The sequence below is a fragment of the Pezoporus flaviventris genome, unplaced genomic scaffold (genome assembly GCF_033815535.1).
Source record: "Pezoporus flaviventris isolate CSIRO_AGI_PZ_B2104156 unplaced genomic scaffold, CSIRO_AGI_Pfla_v1 ptg000078l, whole genome shotgun sequence".
NCBI lineage: Eukaryota > Metazoa > Chordata > Aves > Psittaciformes > Psittacidae > Pezoporus > Pezoporus flaviventris.
Window position 1 is genome coordinate 1,273,174 of NW_026892626.1, and position 21,906 is coordinate 1,295,079.

Here is a 21,906-nt window from a genome sequence, read left to right on the forward strand (position 1 = left end):
CTTCTCTCCCTTCTAAGCTCCAGAAATCAAGCCAAATCCAGTGTCCTTTCCAGTGCTGGTCACCATTTTTCCCACATTCCTCAGGTGACAGCAGTCCAGTCTCAGGGCTCAACTCCATAGCTTAGCTCTGCTATTCTCTCCCCTCCAAGGATGTGTGCCCTGACCCAGGCTTTACACCCCCATGAACATGTGTCATCATAGGCAGAAACCTCAGCACACGGGCACAGTGATCCCACAGCTATAAGGCAACAGAACCATTCTTGGAGAGTGTGTCAGAGGCTAAGGATGGCAACTCGCTTGCAATGAGAAATTCAAATGTGAATTTCAAGATACCACAGGACCAGAAAAATCTGCCCTGGATGCAACTGTGGTAGACGAGGAGGGTGGAAGAGCCCTGGGTTTATCCACCAGGCTCTAAGAGAAATTCAAGCCCATTGGAAGGTCCCAGTGCAACGGCTTTTGTTCTCCGTGTCCCCAAGGCCTGGAGTGGGAAATGCATCCCCAAGGTTGATCGGGAAAGCCCCCATGTTTGTGCCACCCCAAGCCATCACGCTGCCAACAACACCTCCATGGCCAAGAGGACATGTACTGCTTACACCCATCCATCCTTAAAGCCAACATCTTCCGCCTGTCCCCAAGGCAGCCTCGGCACAGGCCTCCTGGTGATGAAGGGCAGCACTGGAGGGACACGAGGCAATGACAGGCCAAGCGGGAGCAGGGTAATCTGATGACTTGCACTTGCCTCCCCCAGCCCGGTGGCAGGCTCGGGTGACTAATGCTGCAGGAAGGGGATGCTGCTCTCCTGACACAATACACGCTGTTAATCCTGCAGGTTTATCTGTCACTTCCGTGCCAGCTGCAGGAGCCAGCACCATCCTGTCCAGCTCCTGGAGCACTCCCATGGGAATTGCACGACCTCCAGCTCCCTGTGTGCCTCCCGGCTTCCCTATCCACTGTCCCAGCTCCTCCTTTCTCTTTTCTCTTCTTCAATAAAAGCTCTTGGAGGAACAAAGCATGTCAATGGAGTGTTTGCTTAAATAAAATGAGCTGGAAATGAGTGGGAGCCTGAAAGTTCATTGCCTGGGCTCAAAGAGGGAAACAAGGCTACAGCATGGATGGAAACTCATACCTGGGGTCAATGCAGACACAGGGCACCCCGCTGCAAGGGCAGGGAACCACAAAAGTGTAGAAATTCCTAGATGGGGCAAAGTTCCCAGTAACTCCCAGCCCTCCCCAGTGCCTCCCCACCCCACTGCTCCATTTGGGGACCCCTGTGCCCCCCACCACCATCAGCAAGCAGGACCAGGACTCACCCTGACCTGCCCGTCACTTGCACACCAAGCACCTCACCTCCATCTCTGAAGCAAGAGCCCTGGACAAGCCCAAAGGATGTCCCCGGGGACACAGACACAAGGTCCCACAGGCAGCACTGGCTCTTGGTCCAGAAGCCCCACAGGCAGATAACCTGCCACTGGTGATGGCCTGTGCCATGCAAGTGCTGGAGCATGCGGCTCACCAATAACCCAGCTCTCCAGCTCAGGAATGTCCAAATAAATACAGAAATATATAAAAAGGCCATAAATAAGGTTGCCTGAGATGGCTGTTTGTCTCCCGCCTGGCCAGGATCCCCTCTCCCCTGTTGCTGTTTGCCTTGGCAGATGACAGCTGGGTAATTTGTTTCCATTGCAATGAAGTCCTAATTAACTGGAATAAACTTTTTACACTAAGTGTGTTTGTTTAACAAACTGGCTCTTTCAGAGCCTCACCGAGACCTGATTGATGCATTTCAGGGGAGTGGAAACACGCTGGGTGCTTGGACATTAAAGCTGCAGTGTTTGAGCATGCCAGGGCTGAAAGGGCTCTCTCTGTGTTTGGGAAATCAAAACTGACACCTCTGATGTCTGGCCTAGGATGGAGATTTCAGCATGGCCTTTGTGTACAAATATTCAGGGTTTCACATTCACTATGGCTGACACCCCCTCCCCAGTGTCCTGACTGCTCAGGAGAGCAAGGTCTTGTGGCAAGGAGATCCCCTAGGACCATGCTCTGCACTGGTGCGATCCATCATGTGGTCCAGCCTGACGCTGATGGATGATCAATCATCATCCATCAGGTCCATGATGCTGATGCTGATCCACATAGCGGACCCACTGCTGACTGTGATGGACGTGGTGCCTCCTAGTGACAGCACTGGTGGCTCTAGCCAGCCAACAAAATGCTAAAGGTGGGACCTCCACAGGATGCTCTCAATAAAGCAGGACTGATGTCTTCAGCAGCAGCCATGCTGCCTCCTCCCCACCTTCAGAGATCGGCTTCATCACTTGTGAAGCCAGTGATTTGCAACAGCGACACTAGGGCAGCTAGAAATCAGTCTGAGATGGTTAGAAACTGGTTAGAAGTCTGAGACTAGTTTCTGGTTGAAACCAGGACTCTCAGCAACACTAACCAGCTGTGAGGAGCCCAGGGACACAGAAGCTTCATAAAAGCCAAGAAGCAGATTCCTCCTCATCCTCAGAGCCATCCAGTTGGTCTGGAAATGGCAAAACCAAGCAGCCGCATGGCAGATTTGGTATCCAACACAACCAGGTTTGGCAACCTGGCCCTCACACAGGTGGTCAAAATGCTGTGCATCCAAAGCTTACTGGAAACATCTGGGAGCAAGGGAAACATATGGAGATAGTAGCTCTTGTGCTGTACCTTCTTTAGGAAGATTGTTGCCAAGAGCTGAAAGACCCGCAAGACAAGCAATGCTAAGGCCACACATTTGGATCCTGCCTGGAACGCTGAGCCCGCACCTGGGGCACGAAACATAAGAACATGGAGCTTTTAGAGTGAGTCCAGAGGAGGCCACAGAGGTGCTGCAAGGACTGGAGCAGCTCTGCTCTGGAGCCAGGCTGAGAGAGCTGGGCTGGTTCAGCCTGGAGAAGAGAAGGCTCCTTAAGGGGAGACCTTAGAGCAGCTCCAGTGCCTAAAGGGGCTGCAAGAAACCTGGAGAGGGGCTTTGGACAAGGGCCTGTAGGGACAGGACAAGGGGGAATGGCTTTAACCTGACAGAGGGGAGATTGAGGTGAGCTCTTAGGCAGAAGCTCTTCCTGTGAGGGTGCTGAGGCGCTGGCACAGGGTTCCCAGAGAAGCTGTGGCTGCCCCATCCCTGGCAGTGTTCAAGGCTAGGTTGGACACAGGGGCTTGGAGCAACCTGGTCTAGTGGAAGGTGTCCCTGTCCATGGCACGGGGTTTGGGACTGAATGAGCTTTAAGATCCTTTCCCACCCAAATCAGTCTGTGGTTCTGTGATCTGCCAAACGGTGGCTTAGGATCCAGGACAAAAGCTTTGATTAAAAGAAGGACAGAAGAGGAACACAATGGGAAACAGATGACCAAACTGGTGCTTGAAGAGGGCACACAGAACTACCTTGCTGACTCTGGCAAGACTTCCCATGCAATGGAAAATTGCAATGCTGCACAGCTCCATGGTAGGGCCTAGGTCATGAGGAGCCCCAAGCTGAAGCTGTATTTCAGCTTTCTAATGAGATAGCTGTATCAGTAATAAGCATCTCTGACATCTGAGGGGCAGAATGAATGCAGCTGAGCCTTTCCTGCTTGGGTGCTTTTTCCTTCTTACATCATACCACAAAGAAAAACCTGTAACAGCTCCTGTTTGAGAGCTGTCAGCTCCAGAAGTTTCCTTTAGGCATTCAAGCCTTTTGGAAGGTTTGGCTTTTCTATTTTTAAATATGGAAATGGGATTTTGCAGGCCCTGGGGTTCCTTTTGCCTCCTTCTCCAGCCTGTTTCCTGAAAGCAGTGCACACAATTCCATTTACCGTGCAGCAAGAAGGTGTTTTCTTGTGGCTGAGGGTTAGCAGCCTCCCACAACCTCTCATTAGAATGTGCCAAAGTCTTGCCAAGGTCTATCTCCCTGTACTTTCCATAGCTTGATTCAGTCAAGTCTTTAATTAGGTAGAAATACCATTCTCCAGTGTTTCTTCAGTAATTATTATAGGCTCAGCCTACCTTCAGTCATACCTTCTGGATGTGTTGACAGCCATAAATGGCAAGACTGATGGCACAGATCTGAGCTAGCTGTCATGGAGAGATGAGGCACTTCTGGAGGAAGAATTAATTTCCCCATAAATTACATGGTGATGCTGGAGGTGATGCCCTTTTACATGATGTCCCAAGCCTGAAGACACAACCAAGCACCTGCACCCTTGTCCCTTCCCACTGCACATCTTCTGGGGGTCACTGTGCTATTCTGAATCCTGTCTTTGATAATGCCAGAAACCTGCAGAAAAGCTCAAAGCCTGAGATATCTGCACACACCGAGTTGTCAGGATGCAGTAAAGACAATAGCATTTTCCTCCTTTAATGTCCCCAAACACCCTGTTCCCTGAGAAAACTGGTTATCTACATGTCTCCTCACAGTCTTCTCAGTACAGACCAAGTAAATCAGTGTATTCAGCCTGATTATCCCTCCAGAGCAAAGAGCCATAGGATAAACACCAACTCCAGAGCCTGGGGACCCAGCCAATTGCCCTCAAGGTTAATGCTGTTATTTCCACCACCACCAGCAATCTGTGCTTCTCGGGAACTCAGGTGGCTCAGAGCCGCAGGGTCTCCACCCACAGCATATATCCTGCTCTGCTTGTGGTGCATACCAGTGCAAAGCAGCAAACAACCATGCTGGAGACAATCACAGAACTGTTTGGGTTGGAAGGGACCTTAAAGCTCATCCAGTCACAATCGCCTGCCATGGGCAGGGACACCTTCCACTAGACCAGGTTGCTCCAAGCCCCGTCCAACCTGGCCTTGAACACTGCCAGGGATGGGGCAGCCACAGCTTCTCTGGGCACCCTGTGCCAATGCCTCAGCACCCTCACAGGGAAGAGCTTCTGCCTAAGAGCTCATCTCAGTCTCCCCTCTGTCAGGTGAAAGCCATTCCCCCTTGGCCTGTCACTAAAGAGAGTGTATCACTTTGGAAGTACACTGCAAATAGTCTTTCCCAACTGATGATGCCTGACGGTGGGCTCAGGATGCTCTTCTACAGAACAGCACCACTGGCAGGTGAGCATAGGGCAACCTCCGGTGCTGCCACACTGCAAAGTGCTCAGATACTCTCAGGTTGGCCCTGGTGAGGCTGGTCTTAGGTGAGGACAAGCTGCTGAAGATAGAGCAGGCTGCTGTTGCTGCTGATGGTTCTGTGGCCCAGCTGTGTGACTAGCACCACAGATGAAAGCATGGAAAGAAAACACCAGAACTGAGCATTTGAGTAAAAAGATCACTAATCTGTGGTTGTTCCAGGACAGAGTATCAGAGCCCTTACTCCTGCTGTGCTGATAGGCAAAGCAGCAAGCTCTTGAGATGATGTGAGGCAGTGAGGTTGAGAAAGGAGCATGAGGAATGGGAAAATTTCACTCACAGGCAGAAATTCAACACACTTGACATCACTGAAACCTGCTATGACTATTTATATGATCAGAAGTCTGCGTAGGAGGGATGGCAGGGAAGAAAGAGGAGGGCACTCAGTGTTTACAGTACATGCCATTATATTCTTTTCTTTAGAACTACAGACCTTTTAGCAGTCAGTTCTTGAAGAAATACACATTTACCTTCTCACCAAGGACTGGGAAGAGGCACAGTACACCATACCTGAGCCAGCACAGGAGCTCAGCCTTAAATATATGTTCTTAATGGACTGAAAGAAATAATGTGTTACAAAGGACTTGGGTTTGTGAGTCACACACACCAGGAGACTCATGGAGCCAGCAGTAAAATACCACATGCATTTCTAAAGACTGCAGTTGATAACTTTTCAAGACAGAAGTTAATGCACTGAATGTCTGTAAAATCCTAATTTCATAGTTAGGAAAACTCACTTAGAAATCCTCTTTGCTAAATGAAGGCTAAAAAGTGGAACTGGAATGTACAATAAAGAGTGGCCAATACAAATTTAAAAATACAATGTGTAGGTAACTGATAAGGGAAACTAAAGGAGGGGAAAATGCATGGCTGGAGATGCCAAATATGCTACTGAGAGACACACACTCTAGCCATAGGTCCCTTTCCAGAGAGCAATGGGACCATTTTTAAGCAGAGACTGTAGGACTGCTCATAATGATGCAGGAAAAGCAAACACTCAGTAGATATTTATTCTGTGTTTGGGGAAAAAGGGTAGTGAAGTACTTTCTAGCAGAGATGAAGCTTTCCGAAACCATTAGTATACTCACCTGCACCCAAATACACTAAACCAAATACACTAAGCAGCCAGCACAGATAATGTCCCTGCAAAGCTGGGGAGGGATTTCTGGGCCTTGCTGCTTGTTTTGAGCAAACCTGGAGCTGCCACGTTCAGATGGCAAATGAATCCTTCACAGCAATATTCCCAGCCAGCAGTGAAGATGACCTAGTTATTTACTAAATGGTCAGCCTGATATAAGACCCAGAAGGCAGGGCTCACCTGGAATTAAATTAAGAAATAATTAAAGGCTGTAAGTTATAATTAAAGTCACTCAATGTGTCTTTGTTGAACAGAGATCTCATCAAATGAGCCTGATGTCACTCTTTAACAAATATAGGCTGAGCTGAAAAGGCACCACATACGTTAGTGCTGTGCAGGCAGAGTGCACTAAGTGCTTCTTGACATCCTGATTTTGGAAGACAGGACTATACAGTACCAATAAAGCAAGTTAAATTATGAAGAGATGGCTGACAAGTCTCAATCAGAAACTGTCAATGGAGCTTCACAGGGAGCATGCTAGTCAACACCTTCATCGATGAGCAAGGAGAAAATACAAAATACTCACCCCCAAAAAATCAGCAGCTGACAGGAAGATTGATGTAACAGTAAATATTGATGTGGAGAGAGTGAAATGTGGGTTGCTTGGTAATGCTGAGCCCATTCAAACACTGTATATGTTAATGCAGAATGACACACCTATGGAGATTTCAGACCGTATTTATGAACATGGACTGTATCCCAGACAAGAAAGAGCCTCCAGAAAGGCTTGAGGTCACCATGGGTGACCAACCCAACACAAGGCTCTAATGTGATCCTGTGATGAAAAATGCTGATGCAGTTCTTGGGGGAGAGGAGAGTTACACATATTGCACTGTTCAGACAGACGCAGAAGTGCTCCAGTGATACGGGTCCCCACATTTAGAAGGGGACATGGAAAAAGCAGGCTGAAGGGATGAGTCACAAAATTGACCCATGGGCTGAAGAAATTATCCTGCTGCAAAAGATTTGAGCTATATTGAGTTTATTGTCAAAAACTCTGCCACCCCTCCACAAACCAGAGCAGAACCAACTTCTTTTATCCAGTGAGACACACAGGGAGCCAGGGCCTGGGAGCTGAAGCCCAACAAGCTCAAACAAGTTTCGGGTCAGGATTAGGTACCTCTCAGAGATGCTCAAAGGATTAGGTCCCTCTCAGAGTTCAATCACAAACTCTTCAGCTTGCTGAGAAGCATGTGAGCAGCATTTACATCTCTACAGCACACAGGAAGCCAAGAGGCGTGATCCCAGACCCTTTCACACCTAAATCCCATACAAATGAATCCCAGCGGATAACTGGAGCTCTGAGGATAACCCCTGGCATGCATTATGATGAAGAGGGGTGACTCACAGGATAGCACTGGCTTTGGAGCGCTGAGGAGCAGGGAGGCACCGAGCAGCAAAGACAGGTGCCGGCTCACGAAGGCGAGGTTCAGAGCTAGAATCATAGAATCACAGAATCATAGAATCAGTGAGGTTGGAAAAGACCTTTAAGGTCATCAAGCCCAACCGTTCCCCACCACTAAACCATGTCACTAAGGGCCTCATCTACACGGTTTGTGAACACTTCCAGGGACGGTGGCTCCACCACTGCCCTGGGCAGCCTGTTCCAATGCCTGAGCACCCTTCGGGGAAGGAATTGTTCCTAATATTCAGTCTAAACCTCCCCTGGCACAACTTGAGACCATTTCCTCTTGTCCTATCATTTCTTCTTTGGGAGAAGAGACCGATCGCCACCTCCTGGCCCCATCGTCCTTTCAGGTAGTTGCAAAGAGCAATAAGGTCCCCCCGAGCCTTCTCTACTCCAGACTAAACCCCCCAGGTCCCTCAGCCGTTCCTCATCACACTTGTGCTCCAGACCCTTCACCAGCTCCATTGCCTTTTTCTGGACCCACTCCAGCACCAAAATGCCTCTCTTGTAGTGAGGGGCCCAGAAATGAACACAGCTAGAAGTTCAACCACCTGTGAGGAGTCCCTGTCAAGCCTCATGCCAGGAACAAAGTGTGTGGGAAAGGATCTCTCACAGCTCTTGGAGAAAAACCAGAAAAAAAGTGCTGCCTGGGCACCTTGGGGAACACCTCAACTCACTTCTCCCTCTTGGCACCCAGCTGTGGAACCAATGGCTGCTGTGGGTGGAAGCATTACCTCCCATGTTAAAAGCATCTCCGTGTTGACTCACTGCAGCAAACACATTACTCTCTCGCTCAAGGGAGAATGCAGCCTTGGTTATTGTGTTAAAAAATGCCCATCTTCCCACGCTCGATTCCCTTTTCATTATTAATGAGGAGCAGAGTGAATGTGAAAGGGCTGCAGCTGGTGCATAGGCTTCTGTGCCGGGCTCAGGTCTGAGCTGGCAGTGTTGTTCTCCCATCCTACAAGAAGGGAAGGTAGCCCTGGGCTCAGGCCACTGGAGCAGGCAGATCCCATTTCAGTGTCTTCACCAAAGGACCAGCAACTGTCACCAAGTGGCCATGCACACTCAGTTCCATTGGTTCAGAAGAAGCAGCTAGGAGAGGAACCTCAGGGTGAGCGAGGAGATCTTCTCCTACCATGAGGCACCATAGGAGATGGGCTGAGGATCAGCCCCAATCTCAGTGGGATGTTCTCCATGGGAACAGAAGCACACCCAACTGAAAACCTGCCTGGTTTGCAGGACCATGCACCCTTCAGTTGGGACAGAAGGAAGAATGACATAAAGACACCAAGTCCTTATGTGGCAGTGCCAGGGACAGGGAATCAGGGCCAGGCAGGTTTTCAATTGTACTGGAACTGAAATTACAGGGGATGGGGGGGAACCCAACTCTGCTTTGGTTGTAAGAAAAGGGCTGGGGGGGATAGGAGAAAAAAGCCCTTCAAGTTTCTATGACAACCTGCAAAGTGAGAGCCTACATGCAACCTCACTTAACACATTAAAAGCTGCACAGAAACAATGAAAACTAAAACTTTGTTTTACCTCCAGGTCTGGGAGGGCTGTTCCCAGCTGGAGAGCAAGAGTGGGCACCCAGAGCAGGGCAGCATGGGTTCCACCAGCACCAGCAACTCCTTCTCCTGTCCCCTGGGCTCAAGGGACTGCTGAAACCAAGTGGTTCCTTATGACCTCCCTCAGGCCAAGATATTTAACTTGTCTTATAGAGGGTCCTGGTGCCATCTCCATCCCCATAAATCTGGGTGTGGAGCACCACCAGCCCCAGGACATGTAGGGATCCAGGGTGAGCACTCTGACACAACCAGCAGTAAAAAAGGAAACAAGTAAGATTTGGATTCATCCATACTCCACAAAACCCAGTGGTCTTCAGCAGGACCCGTGCCCAGATCAGCCAGGTCTCCAGAAGGCATTACTGGGAGAGACTGGACCACCTCTAGCTTAAAAGATTAGCACACCACAGAGCAGGGGACACCTCCTAAAGGCCAGAAGAAAAGCTGCACAACTGTTCAGAGGCTGGATCACCAGCCAGTCTCTTGCACCCACTGCAAATGTCTAATACAACTCCCTGCCACAGCATGACCCGTTTCTGCTAGAACCAGCTCTGCTCTCCACCTGTGGACTGGCATTTGATGAACCAGGACATTTCACCAAAGTACCTTTCCAGGATTCCCTTCCTTTGCCAGCACTCGGACAGGCTTAAAGCCCCTCCACCTGCCTGGACCTCAGGCTCTGAATCCATTTCCCCCAGAGGAAATATGTTCTAAGCTTGCAGTAAAGTTTCAGTGGCCCAGTCCCAGCTGCTAGCCCCAGCCAGCATCATAATCTTCTTTACTTAGCTCCATCGCATGTTGAGTTAACACCCCGACTCCCCAGAAAACTTCCTCAGCCAGGGTTTGGGGTTGGAAGCTTGGAGCCTATGCTCATGGTCCCTTCTAGAGGGTTCCACTCCCTTTCAGTTGCCAACCTGCACCTTTCTGAGGGGCACCTACCCCACAGAGCCGAACACCTCTTCCACCCCACTGCTCTGCCCTCCCACTACCACCAAAGATGCTGGGGATAGCGCTTCATCCTCTCCTACAACTGAAGCTGGGAGAAAAATCATCCAACCCTGCGAAGGCATTTTTGGGGCAGTTTCTTTCAGTGTTGAGTACCCCATGGCTTCACTACAGAAGGGCAGCCTCGGCATTGCTCCTCCTTTGCCACCGTTCCCCTTGTCTTATCTGCACCATCTCTTACTCCCTGCTTTCTCTGTGTGTCCTCCTCCCACTGCTTGGCACTTTGCAAGGGAACCTGAGCTACGTGAAGAACACCCCAGCTGAATGACTCTCAGCCATTACCAAAGGAGTCATATCATGTAGCATAAATGTGTTATTATCATCATTACTATAACAATTAAGTCTGAGTTAAGGAGGCAATGAAATGAACACCCAGCTTAGGAACACATCTAGCTTATTATGATGGCCTTTAATACTTCCAAGACGTAAATACCGATTTCTAGATCCTTTAAAACACTGTGGTTTTACAAGATAATGATCCAGCAGCAAAACGCTCACTTTCATCTAAATGCTGACATGGAAAGGTTTTAGTCTGAGAGATGAAATGTTCTGCTTTAAAAGCAGGTTGACAATGAATTAACTGCAGAGACATCTTGACGTAACAAAGACTACAAGGCAAAACAAACACGAGCTGCTGCTTTGTGTAAGGTGGTTTCAAAGGCTCCTTGTGTGTTTATACATCTGAGGCTTAAGAACAGAAGGTGAGCAGCAGTCTTTAATCTGGAATGGAGACAAAGCCAGAGAGGTGCCTGTATGGAAGGGCTGTAGGAATCTGCTGGAGCAGGAATGGGCTTGGAGACATCAGGTCTCTTCAGTATAGCCACATATCCCAAGGGACTGAAGAAGCAGATCAGTAGAGAGCATTTTGTGTCACTACAGAAGTGTCTCTCTTGACACCTCTAGTGCCTAGCAAATATTAACTGCTCCTCAGTGACAACTCTCTTGACTGATGAGCACTGCTCTCAGCAGAGGAGACAGCATGAGGAGGGAGCACCAGCAGCGTCTGCAGCAAATCAGTGACACTTTAATTAAACCCAGATATTCCAGTCTACATTTGCTAAGGGTTTGATGGTTGGTATTATCACCAACATTTCTTTCTGGGTTTTTTAGAAACTGAGTCCCAGTTAGTGTCTGACACTAAAGAGCAAATATATGCCAGGGGAAATCAGCAAACACACCAGACTTCAGCTCCTGAAGTCTTCCAACCAGCCATGGCAGGAGAGTTATTAAGCAAAAGCATCTGCCCCAGGAGGGCCTATTCTTGTCTCTGAGCCTGGAGTCCCTGGGTCTCCAGCCAGCAGGTCCTTGCTCAGGAGACTGTCTTGACAAAGCACTCAAGGACCTCCGTGAGAAACAGGGAAGGACCTCTACAAGCCTGGATATTCTAACATTACAGCTGCATTCCAAACTTGGCGTGACAAAGGAGTAAGCAGCTCAGGGCTGATCTCAGCCCAAGAGGTGTTTCTTCCCTGGTCCCTATAAACATGGGCCAGATCCCAGACGCAGTGGGCCTGTTGTTCTATTCTGACATCTGAACAACCTGCTTTGGAAACACAGAAAGGCATCTGTACTTGTCCACATGAGACAGCTGAAGGAGCTAATGCAGGTGGGAAAGCCTGTGCAGGTGTTGGCTTGCTGATGGACTCATGGCCATTCTCAGGCTCCTCTCTCAGGTGTTTCAGCTACAGGAGCTATTTGGGGGCCTGCTCTTTCCAAGACGATCTCTAGTCCATTCAGTTCTCCAGTGATGTAATGTGCATCTGTACCTTAAAACCTCTTGGATGTTTTGGGCAGAAGGGAAGAGCCTCGGTAAAGGCCATGAAAGGCTGGTGCATGACAGTAGACACTTCTCCATATCCTTGATGAGTGCTAGACTTTTCCAGGCACTTAGGAAACACGAGGAGGAAAGCTTCTGAACATGGCAAGAACAGAGCAAGATTCATTCCTAGGTTAAGTGATGATAAACCCCACAGCGCAGATTTCTGGCATGTGTGTATTTCCTTTTTCTTCTTCTACAAACTGGGTTTGCTGTGAGAGCCCAAACACACCAGCCTGAGAGCAGGGATGTTCCAACCCCACTCCTGCAGTGCAGGGGTTTGATGGGTAGGGCGAACTCCTGCCTCTGAAGCACAGAAGAGGAAAAGCAGAGGTACAGCCAATGTGGTCTGGCACACAGGGTCTACAGGACCAGCCATTCACTACTAGACTTGTCCCAAGCTCTCTGAAGTCCACCAGGCCTCTGGCAGCTGCCAGGGATCTTTCTCTGCTGAGGAAGACCAAGCTCCAGTCCTGACAGAGGCTGAGGGACTCCCTAAGGTGCTTGGCCCAGCCGTGAAGAGGGGCTGCAGCAGTGGAAGCAGGTGTGCCTGCAGCAGCAATGGTGCCAGCCTCCGCTGGTGGATCGGAAAGCTGGGCTGGATAGGGTAGTGGTACCAGGCAGCATCACAGCCACAAACCCTGCCAGTCACAACCCCAAAAGAGCCACTGAGGAACACTGTAATATATGATTAGTCAAGTCACAGCTGGTATCACAAACTGCTTGGACAAATCATAGGGGTCCTGTAGTGTCATGGCACAGACAAACAGGTCAACACTAATAAGGCAACCTGTATCTACAAGACCTTCTACCCTCAACAGCTCCACAATGGAAGCCCATATTCTCCCACTGAAGGTAGAGAAACACCCTTCATTTCTCTGGTAAGACGAGCTATAGAAGTAGCACTATAATTGATGCTACGAGCACCAAAACCACCCCAGAAAAACAAAAGAGTAGGAGCTACTTACATATTTCCTTCAAAGCTCTTACTTAAAGCCTCAAAAAGCTTCATCTGGAATAGGGACACGAGAGATGCTTTGATCCCTTGAGCCTCCTTGTCAGAACACACACTCTAGCATCACAGCAAGAAGCACCAAGATCTTGGAAGACTATTGTCAAAGGTCACAAAAACATGGTTATAAGTCCTTTAACAAATGTTTGTTCATTTTGTTGTTGCATCCACGATTACTTCATAGCCTCCTGGAATATGCCTCTGATCTCCCAGAAAGCCAGGTGAGATTAAACAGGTGGGAAATGGCTCTGGCTGTACTTCCAGTAGTCTTTAGCTGCCAACAGCTTTGGGAAGCCAGCGATCAGCACAGCCTTCGGAGGAGCCACAGAGGAGCTCCCCAAAGTCAGACTTTTTAGTACACACCTAGGAAACTTCTGGTGGAATAAAGCAAAAGGAACCAGCAGGTAACTGAAGAACCTGAATGCACCAAGCACTTGCACACCAAGACAGCGAGCAGGCGGCTCCATAACATTTCATGACATTTCCAGCCTTTGACATGACTTCAAATGTATCAGAGACATGAAGAGTGACTCGAACTACAGTGATTCGCTGTGTGCTCAGGCACCACTGGGCAGCAGCTCTGCAGGAGTGTTTGGGAGAGAAGCAAAGGAAGACCAAGTGCAGAAGGACAGTGAGTTCTGGAGGAGATATCTCCTCAGCCCAATTCCTTCTGAATCTTCCAGAAACACACTCCTTTGACAAGGGTGCACATCAAAGCACTGTCTGCAAATTCAAAACAATCTATGATGTTTTTTTTTCAAAAGAAAAAAGTGATAACATGAAGATGTTCACTTCCGTAACAGAGCAGGATCGACACAAAGTCTCACATGCAACTCACACACACACAGCCACCAGAGCCAAACCTCAGCATGGCTTTTCATAGTTTGCCACTATCCAAATAACAGCGGCATGGGACATATACTTCCGGCAAAGAGACACACTGGTTGTTCCACACTGGGTGGAACAACACAACTGGCCTGCTACTGCAATGCTCTGCTTGCATCTTAATACAGGTCCCAGAGGTTGACAGCTGTAAGTGCCCCATACTCATGCTCTCGCTTATGGACTGTTGCAGCTCAGAGCCATGGACAAGGGACGCACTAAGTAACCAACTGCTTATGTTAGTGGGGTGATTTGCAGGTCCTTTGTTCATGTTCATGAATATGGTGGCTCCAGAAAACCACTTCCTGTCCTCTCACCCCTGCTGCTCACTGTGCTTTACAAAACACAACAGATGGAAGACGGCAGGCATCAATGCCAAAGTATGGGCTGCAGGACACATGCTTCAAGATCAGCCCATTGTGACAGAGAATGAAACCCTTCAGTTCTCCAAAGCAGCTCAGCTGTGCAAACCTGAAGCAGAGGGAGCCAGAGGTGGGAAAGGTTACCCCTCCATTTCCCCTGCTCTCAGCCACCAGCTCTGTCCCTCAGACTCAGTCAAGTTGTCGTGATTCCTTCTGACCTGACCAAATGACTTGCATGTGCCCGAAACCCAAAATGATTGACAGCCTTTCCACTGTTATCCTCACTTGTGTAATTGCAGCAGCTGTTCTTGTACATTGAAATGTCTAATCTTAGCAAGCCACAGAACTGCTCGGGAATATAGACCAACCGGGAATTTCAATGCAATTACTCACCACAGCTACTGGCACTTACTTTGGCTGGTAAAAGTCTTTCTTGTCTGCTGACCCCAGGCTCTGCAAGACACAAAAGACAGATGTATTGTTTTAACTCTTGCCAAGCAAGTATCATTGATGAAGATGTGGTGAACAGGAGAAGGCATGTGCTTTTGGTTGCCCAGTGGTGTGGGCTGGCTGGACAGGCAGTTAGGACCCCAGCCAGTGAACATGCTGTGGGCAGAGGCCAGGCAGCCAAGAATGTAAAAATGAAGAGTCAAAGCAGAGGTGTAGAGATGCATTAGGTCTGAACCCAATGCATGCATCATGTCTGCATCTCCCATCGCTTGCAGAAGTACGGCCCCTTATGTTAGGAGGGGACTCCCCTGGGGAACCCAGGGGTGACAGGCCTGCTTTGGGCACATACCCAGGTATGTGTATGCCACAGACCCTTCTTTGGATGCACACGAGGGTATGTGAATGCCACGCACAGAGAGCACGGACCCATCGCTGTGCCTTGTCCTACTGCCTGACAGGGCTACAGGCACCCACATGCACCCAAGTCTGTACCCCAACATGCCGTGTCCCAGAGGCACCCATGGCTGAGGCTGACCTGAGACCTCAGTTCTGCTTGCCAAGCACAGACGGGCCCCCGCTACCAAGGAAGATAGAGGCACAGGCTGTGCTTGCACAGGCAGCTCTGAGATAGACCGACCGACACCACAGATCTGAGTGTCAGCAAAGCCACTGCACCGTCAGAGCCCTCTCTTCCTCCTCCTCTTGGGGATGGTCCTTACCCTCGTGCTGTGCTGTGCTGTGCTGGGGGACCATGGGCAGCATCACGGGCTGGCCCCAGCACTTGTCAAGGTTCTGCTCCCGGTCCCTGCACGGGCACCAGGCGGGTGCCGGTGTGAGTGCACGCTCGCGGGAAGCACGATGGGACTCTGGGGCTGCTGTTGTAGTTTTGCTCCGTGGTTGCCAGGCAATGGCGAGCCTGAACGCCAAAGCAGCGGGGCCGAATGCTAATGAGGGGGGCGGAATTCTCCCGGCGCTCTCCAAAGCAGCCCAGCGCTCCCACCCTGGCACTGAAAAGCGAGGAGGGAGAGGAGGGCCCCGGCTTTTAAGCTGGTGGTGATCCACAGTCGCCACAACATCCCCTCGTCTCTGGCCAAGCCAGTGAGATGGGACCGTGGTTTGGTGGTGGCTGACCCTTCCCACAGCATGGAGGTGTTTGTTGACACCAGCATGGGGAAGCTGCAGCCAAACCCGCAGTGCAGGGTATCTTCGTCTGGGTATGTACTGTCCTCTTACACATCTCATGGGCACACACCAGAGCTCCATCCTGGGATAGAGCTGGGAGCGCACAAGGAGCAGTCCTTGGGGTGGGCAGATCTCATCTGCCCACTTGCCAATTGCCATGTGAGTGCGCAAAATCTCTGCGCAATCCCCACCACTAGCAGGATGCGCTACACAAGCACCCTTTGGCTCTCCCCACTGCTTCCCGGCCTCTGACATGACAGCAGCAAGAAGCCACCACAAAGCCCTATGGGATCAGTGGCCAAACACTGGTATGGGGTGGCCCAACACTAGCACAGGCTGTCCAGAGAGGTGCTGGAAACATTCAAAACCCAGCTGGGCATGGTCATGTCCACATGGTCATGGGCATCAAGGAGAACCCAGTGCAGTGATGCTGCCTTGAGCAGGAGGTTGGACTGGGCGATCTCCAGGAAATCCCAGATCTCCTCAACCACTCCATGCATTCCTGAAGCAACAGAGAAACAAGCACAGCAGTAACTGCACATGCCTTGAGCAATAGCACCTGTCCTCCAAGCCCACAGCACGTGCAGAACACCTCCACTTCCTCAGACACAGCATTCCCATGAGATATTTCCTTACTTATTTAAACCTGACACCTAAAAACAAAGATGCTGGTTCCCAAACTATGGATAAGCTGCAACAAGGTTCACAAGCCATGACAAATCCAGTTCCTTCTGCTATCTCTGTTAGCAGGGATCACAGAGAACTGATGATACTTGAGGAGAAACCACTTGCAAACAGCTTCCTCAGTGCTATTGAAACAACAAGTGGGAAACCAGCATGCCCCAAGTCAGACCCTCCACCCGCAGCTGAGGCCCGTGGTCCCATCAACCCCATAGCAAGGTCCAGACAGCACCTGACCTTTCTGGTAACTAGTAACAGCAGAAAACAACATTGAGACTCTTCTACCTTTCTAAAGCACTGGGGTAACTATCACTATCACCAGCATTCCCAGCCCAGGAGACAAAAGAATCTGCAGCAGTGAGGGGTGCCACAAGTGTTAACCTCCTGAAGGTGCAGGTATTTGAAGCCAAACCATAATGATGGGAAACCACCTGGAAACTTGGGAGAAAAAGAAAGTCCTGCAGGAAAAAGAAGGTCCTGCAGGAAGCACCGTGGCTATGAGCCATGAGTAGGATGAGCTGCACAAGTATGCTGAGAGAAGGGGCTGTCTCAAGTTTATCAAGCAATTATTTTTCAACAGTCAAAGAAAACTGAGAAGGTTTTATATATCTGGAATAAGAGAGAGGCATTAATTTTGTGGAGAGGGGAAAACACCCCAGTGAAACAGGGACTCAATGCAGCAATGAATAGCCAAAATAGCTGACTAAAGCTTTCTGAGAAAATAGCACATGAGGAGGAAAAGCAGATGTGTGACACAGCAACGTGTCCAAGGAATTGGGCCTGCAGCAAGGCCAGGAGCTGTGGATCAGCTCCTGGCTTTACCACCACCCCAAGGTCTGGTCTTCAGCCATTTCTTCCCTCTTCATGCCTCAGTTTCCCCATATTGCCCCTGCACAGCCCTTTACCTCCTTACTCTTCCCAGAAGAGAAAGGTACTATGCCCAGCAGTCAGATGAAGTTACACAGGTCCATCCTACCATGTTGCATTTCTTGCACCAAGCTGGTCTAGTGGAAGGTGTCCCTGCCCATGGCAGGGGGTTGGGACTGGATGAGCTTTAAGGTCCCTTCCCACGCAAACTGCTCTGGGATTCTATGAAAACCAAGTTGGCTGTGGATCCAGAGAGCTCCAGGAGAGTGGCAGGAAAGCACTTGGCCACAAGAATCACCAACAAATGGAGCAGAGCTTTCTGGAAGCTGTTAGCGGTGATACCTGGGCAGGAGAAGGTGGTCAGGGCAAGCAGGAAGACCAAGGCAAGAACACGTTTTTGAATGCCTCTAAATGAGATCCTCATGAAGAAGAAGTGAGCATACGTGGTGTCACAACAGCAGCCACAGACAGGGACCTTCCACCGAGCTTAACAGACCAAGTAGAGGATAAACCAAATACTTTGATAAATGCAAGTAAAGCAGTGCAGAGCCATTGGCAGGAGGAAGAAGGTGAGAAGGGGGAGACCTTGGGACACCTTGGGCTGGCCTGACCGTGCAGCAGTTCACTACAGGATATAGTTGTAGTAAAAACATGCCCAAGGCATTTTGCCCAGGGCAGGAACATCACAACAGCCATAACTATTCTATGATTCTATATTCTATGACTGTCCAGGAGCACTGCAAGAGCTCAGAGCAGCACCTGGAAAGATCCTCCCAAGCAGGGGAGCTGGTCTCCACTGATGTGTTGAGGGTATTCACCTGAAAGCACCCAGGGTGATGGGTAGCTCTGGGCAGGAGCTGCCTGCACAAAGGGGCAGCAGCTGAAGCATCTCCCCAGGGGCAGCAGCATGGGCTGTGACAGTGCCACCAGCCACCACCCCTGTCTCACCACACTGGGTATCACAGAATCAGGTAGCATCCTCAGGAGAGCAGGATTATGGAGAAGTCAAGGGAAGGACAGGACATAAAGGAGCCGGGTAAAGGGAACATACAGCCTGGATCATAGGGAAAATGTCTTGGCACTGAACTTAAACTGAGTTGGAACCAACTCCAGCAGGAGAGATAGAGCAGGGCTTCAAAGGGCCTGCACAAAGCCAGCTAGATAAACCAGCACAGAGGGGACAGTCACTGGCTTTCAGGGAGCTGGGCCTGGTTTTCCTTTTTCTGCCTGTGCCTGAGGACTAAAAGAGGCAGAAAGCTTCCCAGAATGAGCAAAAGGTAACCTGGCATTTTCCTCTGATTTCTGGGAGGAAAGACCAGTTCCTCCAGAACTGATATGGGATCTGGAGGCTTTAATCTACACAAGTATATGATAAAACAGATGCCTGCACTGTTGGCTGATCCACAGGCTTCTACAGGAGCATTGTCTGCTGGTGGCTCCTGTGTATCAGGGCATGGGAGGGGACTCCAGAGAGGCACGGCTGAGTGTGTGTTCAGCTCCCAGAATAGATCTGGGCTCCCAGAGAGCTCCTGCTGCTGCTCTGGATGCTAGGGAGACTCTTGGCATTGCTGAGAGGGAAGGAGGGAGGATGGGAGAGAGTATCCTCTGGTTCATGAGTCCCCCGCAAGCCCCAAGCCCCAGTGCAGTGTGAGTCACGCTCCGGCGGGACCTACTGCGCTGCTCCTCACTTGCTCATTTCATTGATGACTCAGGATTTAGGAAGCACATTTTAAATCCCTTAATGAAATAATGGAGAGAGTAATTTTGATCCACGTGTCTTTCTTTTTAAAACAAACACTTCAAGCGAGGGTTGCGCCCATCTCCACTCTTTCCTGCCCAGACACAGAGGCAAGTGTCGGTAGGGACTGGGCACCTCAGAGACATTTGGAAGGGCAGGAGCATCCTCACTACCCTGCACATGGAACTGGGCATGGCAGCAACTGAAACCCTGCCAGGCAACAACCGCTATTCCTCTGGCATTCAGGGGCAAGGAGAGGGAGGTGGGACACCAGGACACTGTCAAAGATGATGTCCTCAGAACCTGGCGGTGTTCCCAAGCACCTTGCTCACCCCTAGTGTGTGCCTTCCAAGTGCCATCTCTTTCAGATTCAGCCAGGCACCATCTTTAATCTCTTTCCTCCCAGGCAGAGGCAGTGGCAGAAGGAAACGTGGGTGCCAATCCCACAGCTCCTCCGTGCAGCCTGCCAAGAAGCAGGATTACCTGCCAGTATGGTTAAGTGTTGTCTCAAGGTCATTCCACAGCTACCCTCTGCCCCTCCCCACACAAGAATCATAGAATCACAGACTGGTTTGGGTTGGAAGGAACCTTAAAAGCTTTATCTAGTCCAACCCCCCCCCTGCAGTGAGCAGAGACATCTTCATCTAGATCAGGTTGCTCAGAACCACTTCCAGCCTGGCCTTGAACATCTCCAGGGATGGTGCATTCACCACCTCTCTGGGCAACCTGTGCCAGTGCCTTACCACCCTCCTTGTAAAACATTTCTTCCTGAGCCAGGCTTGCGCTGCCCTTGCTGTGGTGGAAAATGCTCTCCTCTCCCTGACATGCTCAGAGCCCGTGGAGCTTGCAGAGAAGAGCAGCATCCCAGGAACGCCTCAGAAACGCTCTGGAGGAAAGGGAAGGCAACAGGACACCAGCTTCCCCAGTACTTTTATCTGGTGCAAGATGGACTGAGAGGCTTTATTAGCCAGAGGCACCCATGTCCCAGTTCTCAAAAAGCACCTTTCCAGGAGGTGTAAAAATGCAGCCTCCAAAACTAGTAGAGCAACACCCAGCTGTATCTGGGCTAAGGCTTGTCCAGTGCATCAAAACCAGTGGAGGGAGCAGCAGGAAGACTTCTCATTTTCTCAGTGGCATTTCCAGTGCTGCCCTTCCCAACCCTCCTCGCCAGGCCATGGTAACCACAGGAACACACATGCAGCCCCGGCTCCCTTTGGCCCTGCAAAGCACCTTTGTTAACACACTACGTGTTGTACTGAATGTCAAAGACATTTTTGGCCTTCACAAACCTGTGAGAGGCTGGGCCAACATGAGTGCCTGAAGTTATTCTGTTAATTTCACATTTCAGGCACTATGTCAGCTATTTTGTAAGTTGTTAAATTCATCTATTTAACAAGCCCAAGTTATACAATGTATATAAGCCACAGGCAGGCTTCTCTAGGACATCTCATCTCCACAGCTGGACTTGCTGGTCCGTGATAAGAATTACCACAACATGCTGCAGACAGAAAAGATGAAGCTGATGGAAAGGACTGCTCTGAATTCCATACTTCAGCCAAGCTAGGTTGATAACAGACATGGGGTTGGAAACACGGATGCTCACGGAGGGGCTAAGGCAGAGGTATTGATGATTTATTTATTCCCACCAGCAGACATCAATCCTGTTGTACTTTTTCCTCTCCTAAATGTTGCCAAGCATAATCTCAGTTTATCCTTTTCTGGGCAGGGTCCCTGGGAGAGCGAAGTTATTAGTAAGGCTGAAGGATCCTCATGCAATTATTTAGAACTACACCAAAATAATCCCCAAGGACAAGCAGCCGCTTGCAGGTGGCAGCTTTTTAAGTCATTCCAATAAAATCTGGCTCTGTAACTCCCAGAGTAATCAATGCCCACACAAACACAAGACATAAGAACTGAGGATGAGCTATTTTCCATGCTAGAACAGGATCCTGCAAAACAAACTAATGGGCCACTGCCGACAGTGGCCTGTGCTGCTAACTTCCCATCCATGCATGGTCACTGTCTAGGACCTCAGCACCCACCCCAGCATCCCTGAGCTGAGTTCCCAAGCCAAGCCAGGGGGATTCCAGGGGGATTTGGGCATGGGCAGCAAGCGCTTGGGCCCCAGGGTGGGACATGGTGGGGGGACCAAGGCTGCAGAGCCCATCCCACCCATCCTACCTCCTCACCGCTGGATCCTGCCGGTTGGTGCTTTCAGGCACAACTGTTTGTCAAGCTCCATGTCTCTGCAACATGCTGCAGTTATGAGTAATCGGGACTTGATGCCTGATTGTTGGAAGGGGAATGAAATTCAGAGCCTGAGATGTGAGAAGGTTGTTTGGAAGGAGGAGGAAGGAGATGCCATTCCCCTGACCCAGCTAGCAGCATCCCTCTGCACAAGGGCCAACCCACCCAGAGCACCCCAGGTCTCGGTGCACCATGTACCCTTCCAGCTCCCTGCCTCTGGCACGGGTTTGGCCAAGAGACCAAAGGGCTGTGGGGTGCTGCCTCCTCCCTTGCACCAGTCCAGCCACCACCACAACCTGTGCCCAGCACTAAACCCCCAAAACAGCCCTGCCCAGGCTCCAGGCTAGTACAGCCCCAAGTGACCCTGAAACATGAACTGGAGGCAGGATGAACCCTCAAATCCCAAAACCTGAATTT

The 21,906-nt window shown here is 50.1% G+C and overlaps 1 protein-coding gene across 4 annotated transcripts in view; it reads right to left on the minus strand.

Moving 5' to 3' along the window:
- Positions 1-21,906, minus strand: part of LOC133279741 (ankyrin repeat and fibronectin type-III domain-containing protein 1-like) — a 181,253-nt gene that overhangs the window by 58,419 nt on the left and 100,928 nt on the right. For all 4 annotated transcript variants that reach the window (XM_061473793.1, XM_061473791.1, XM_061473792.1 and 1 more), the window contains exon 4: positions 14,737-14,777. In XM_061473793.1, the coding sequence (XP_061329777.1) occupies positions 14,737-14,777 (41 nt within the window). The remainder of the gene's footprint in view (positions 1-14,736; positions 14,778-21,906) is intronic.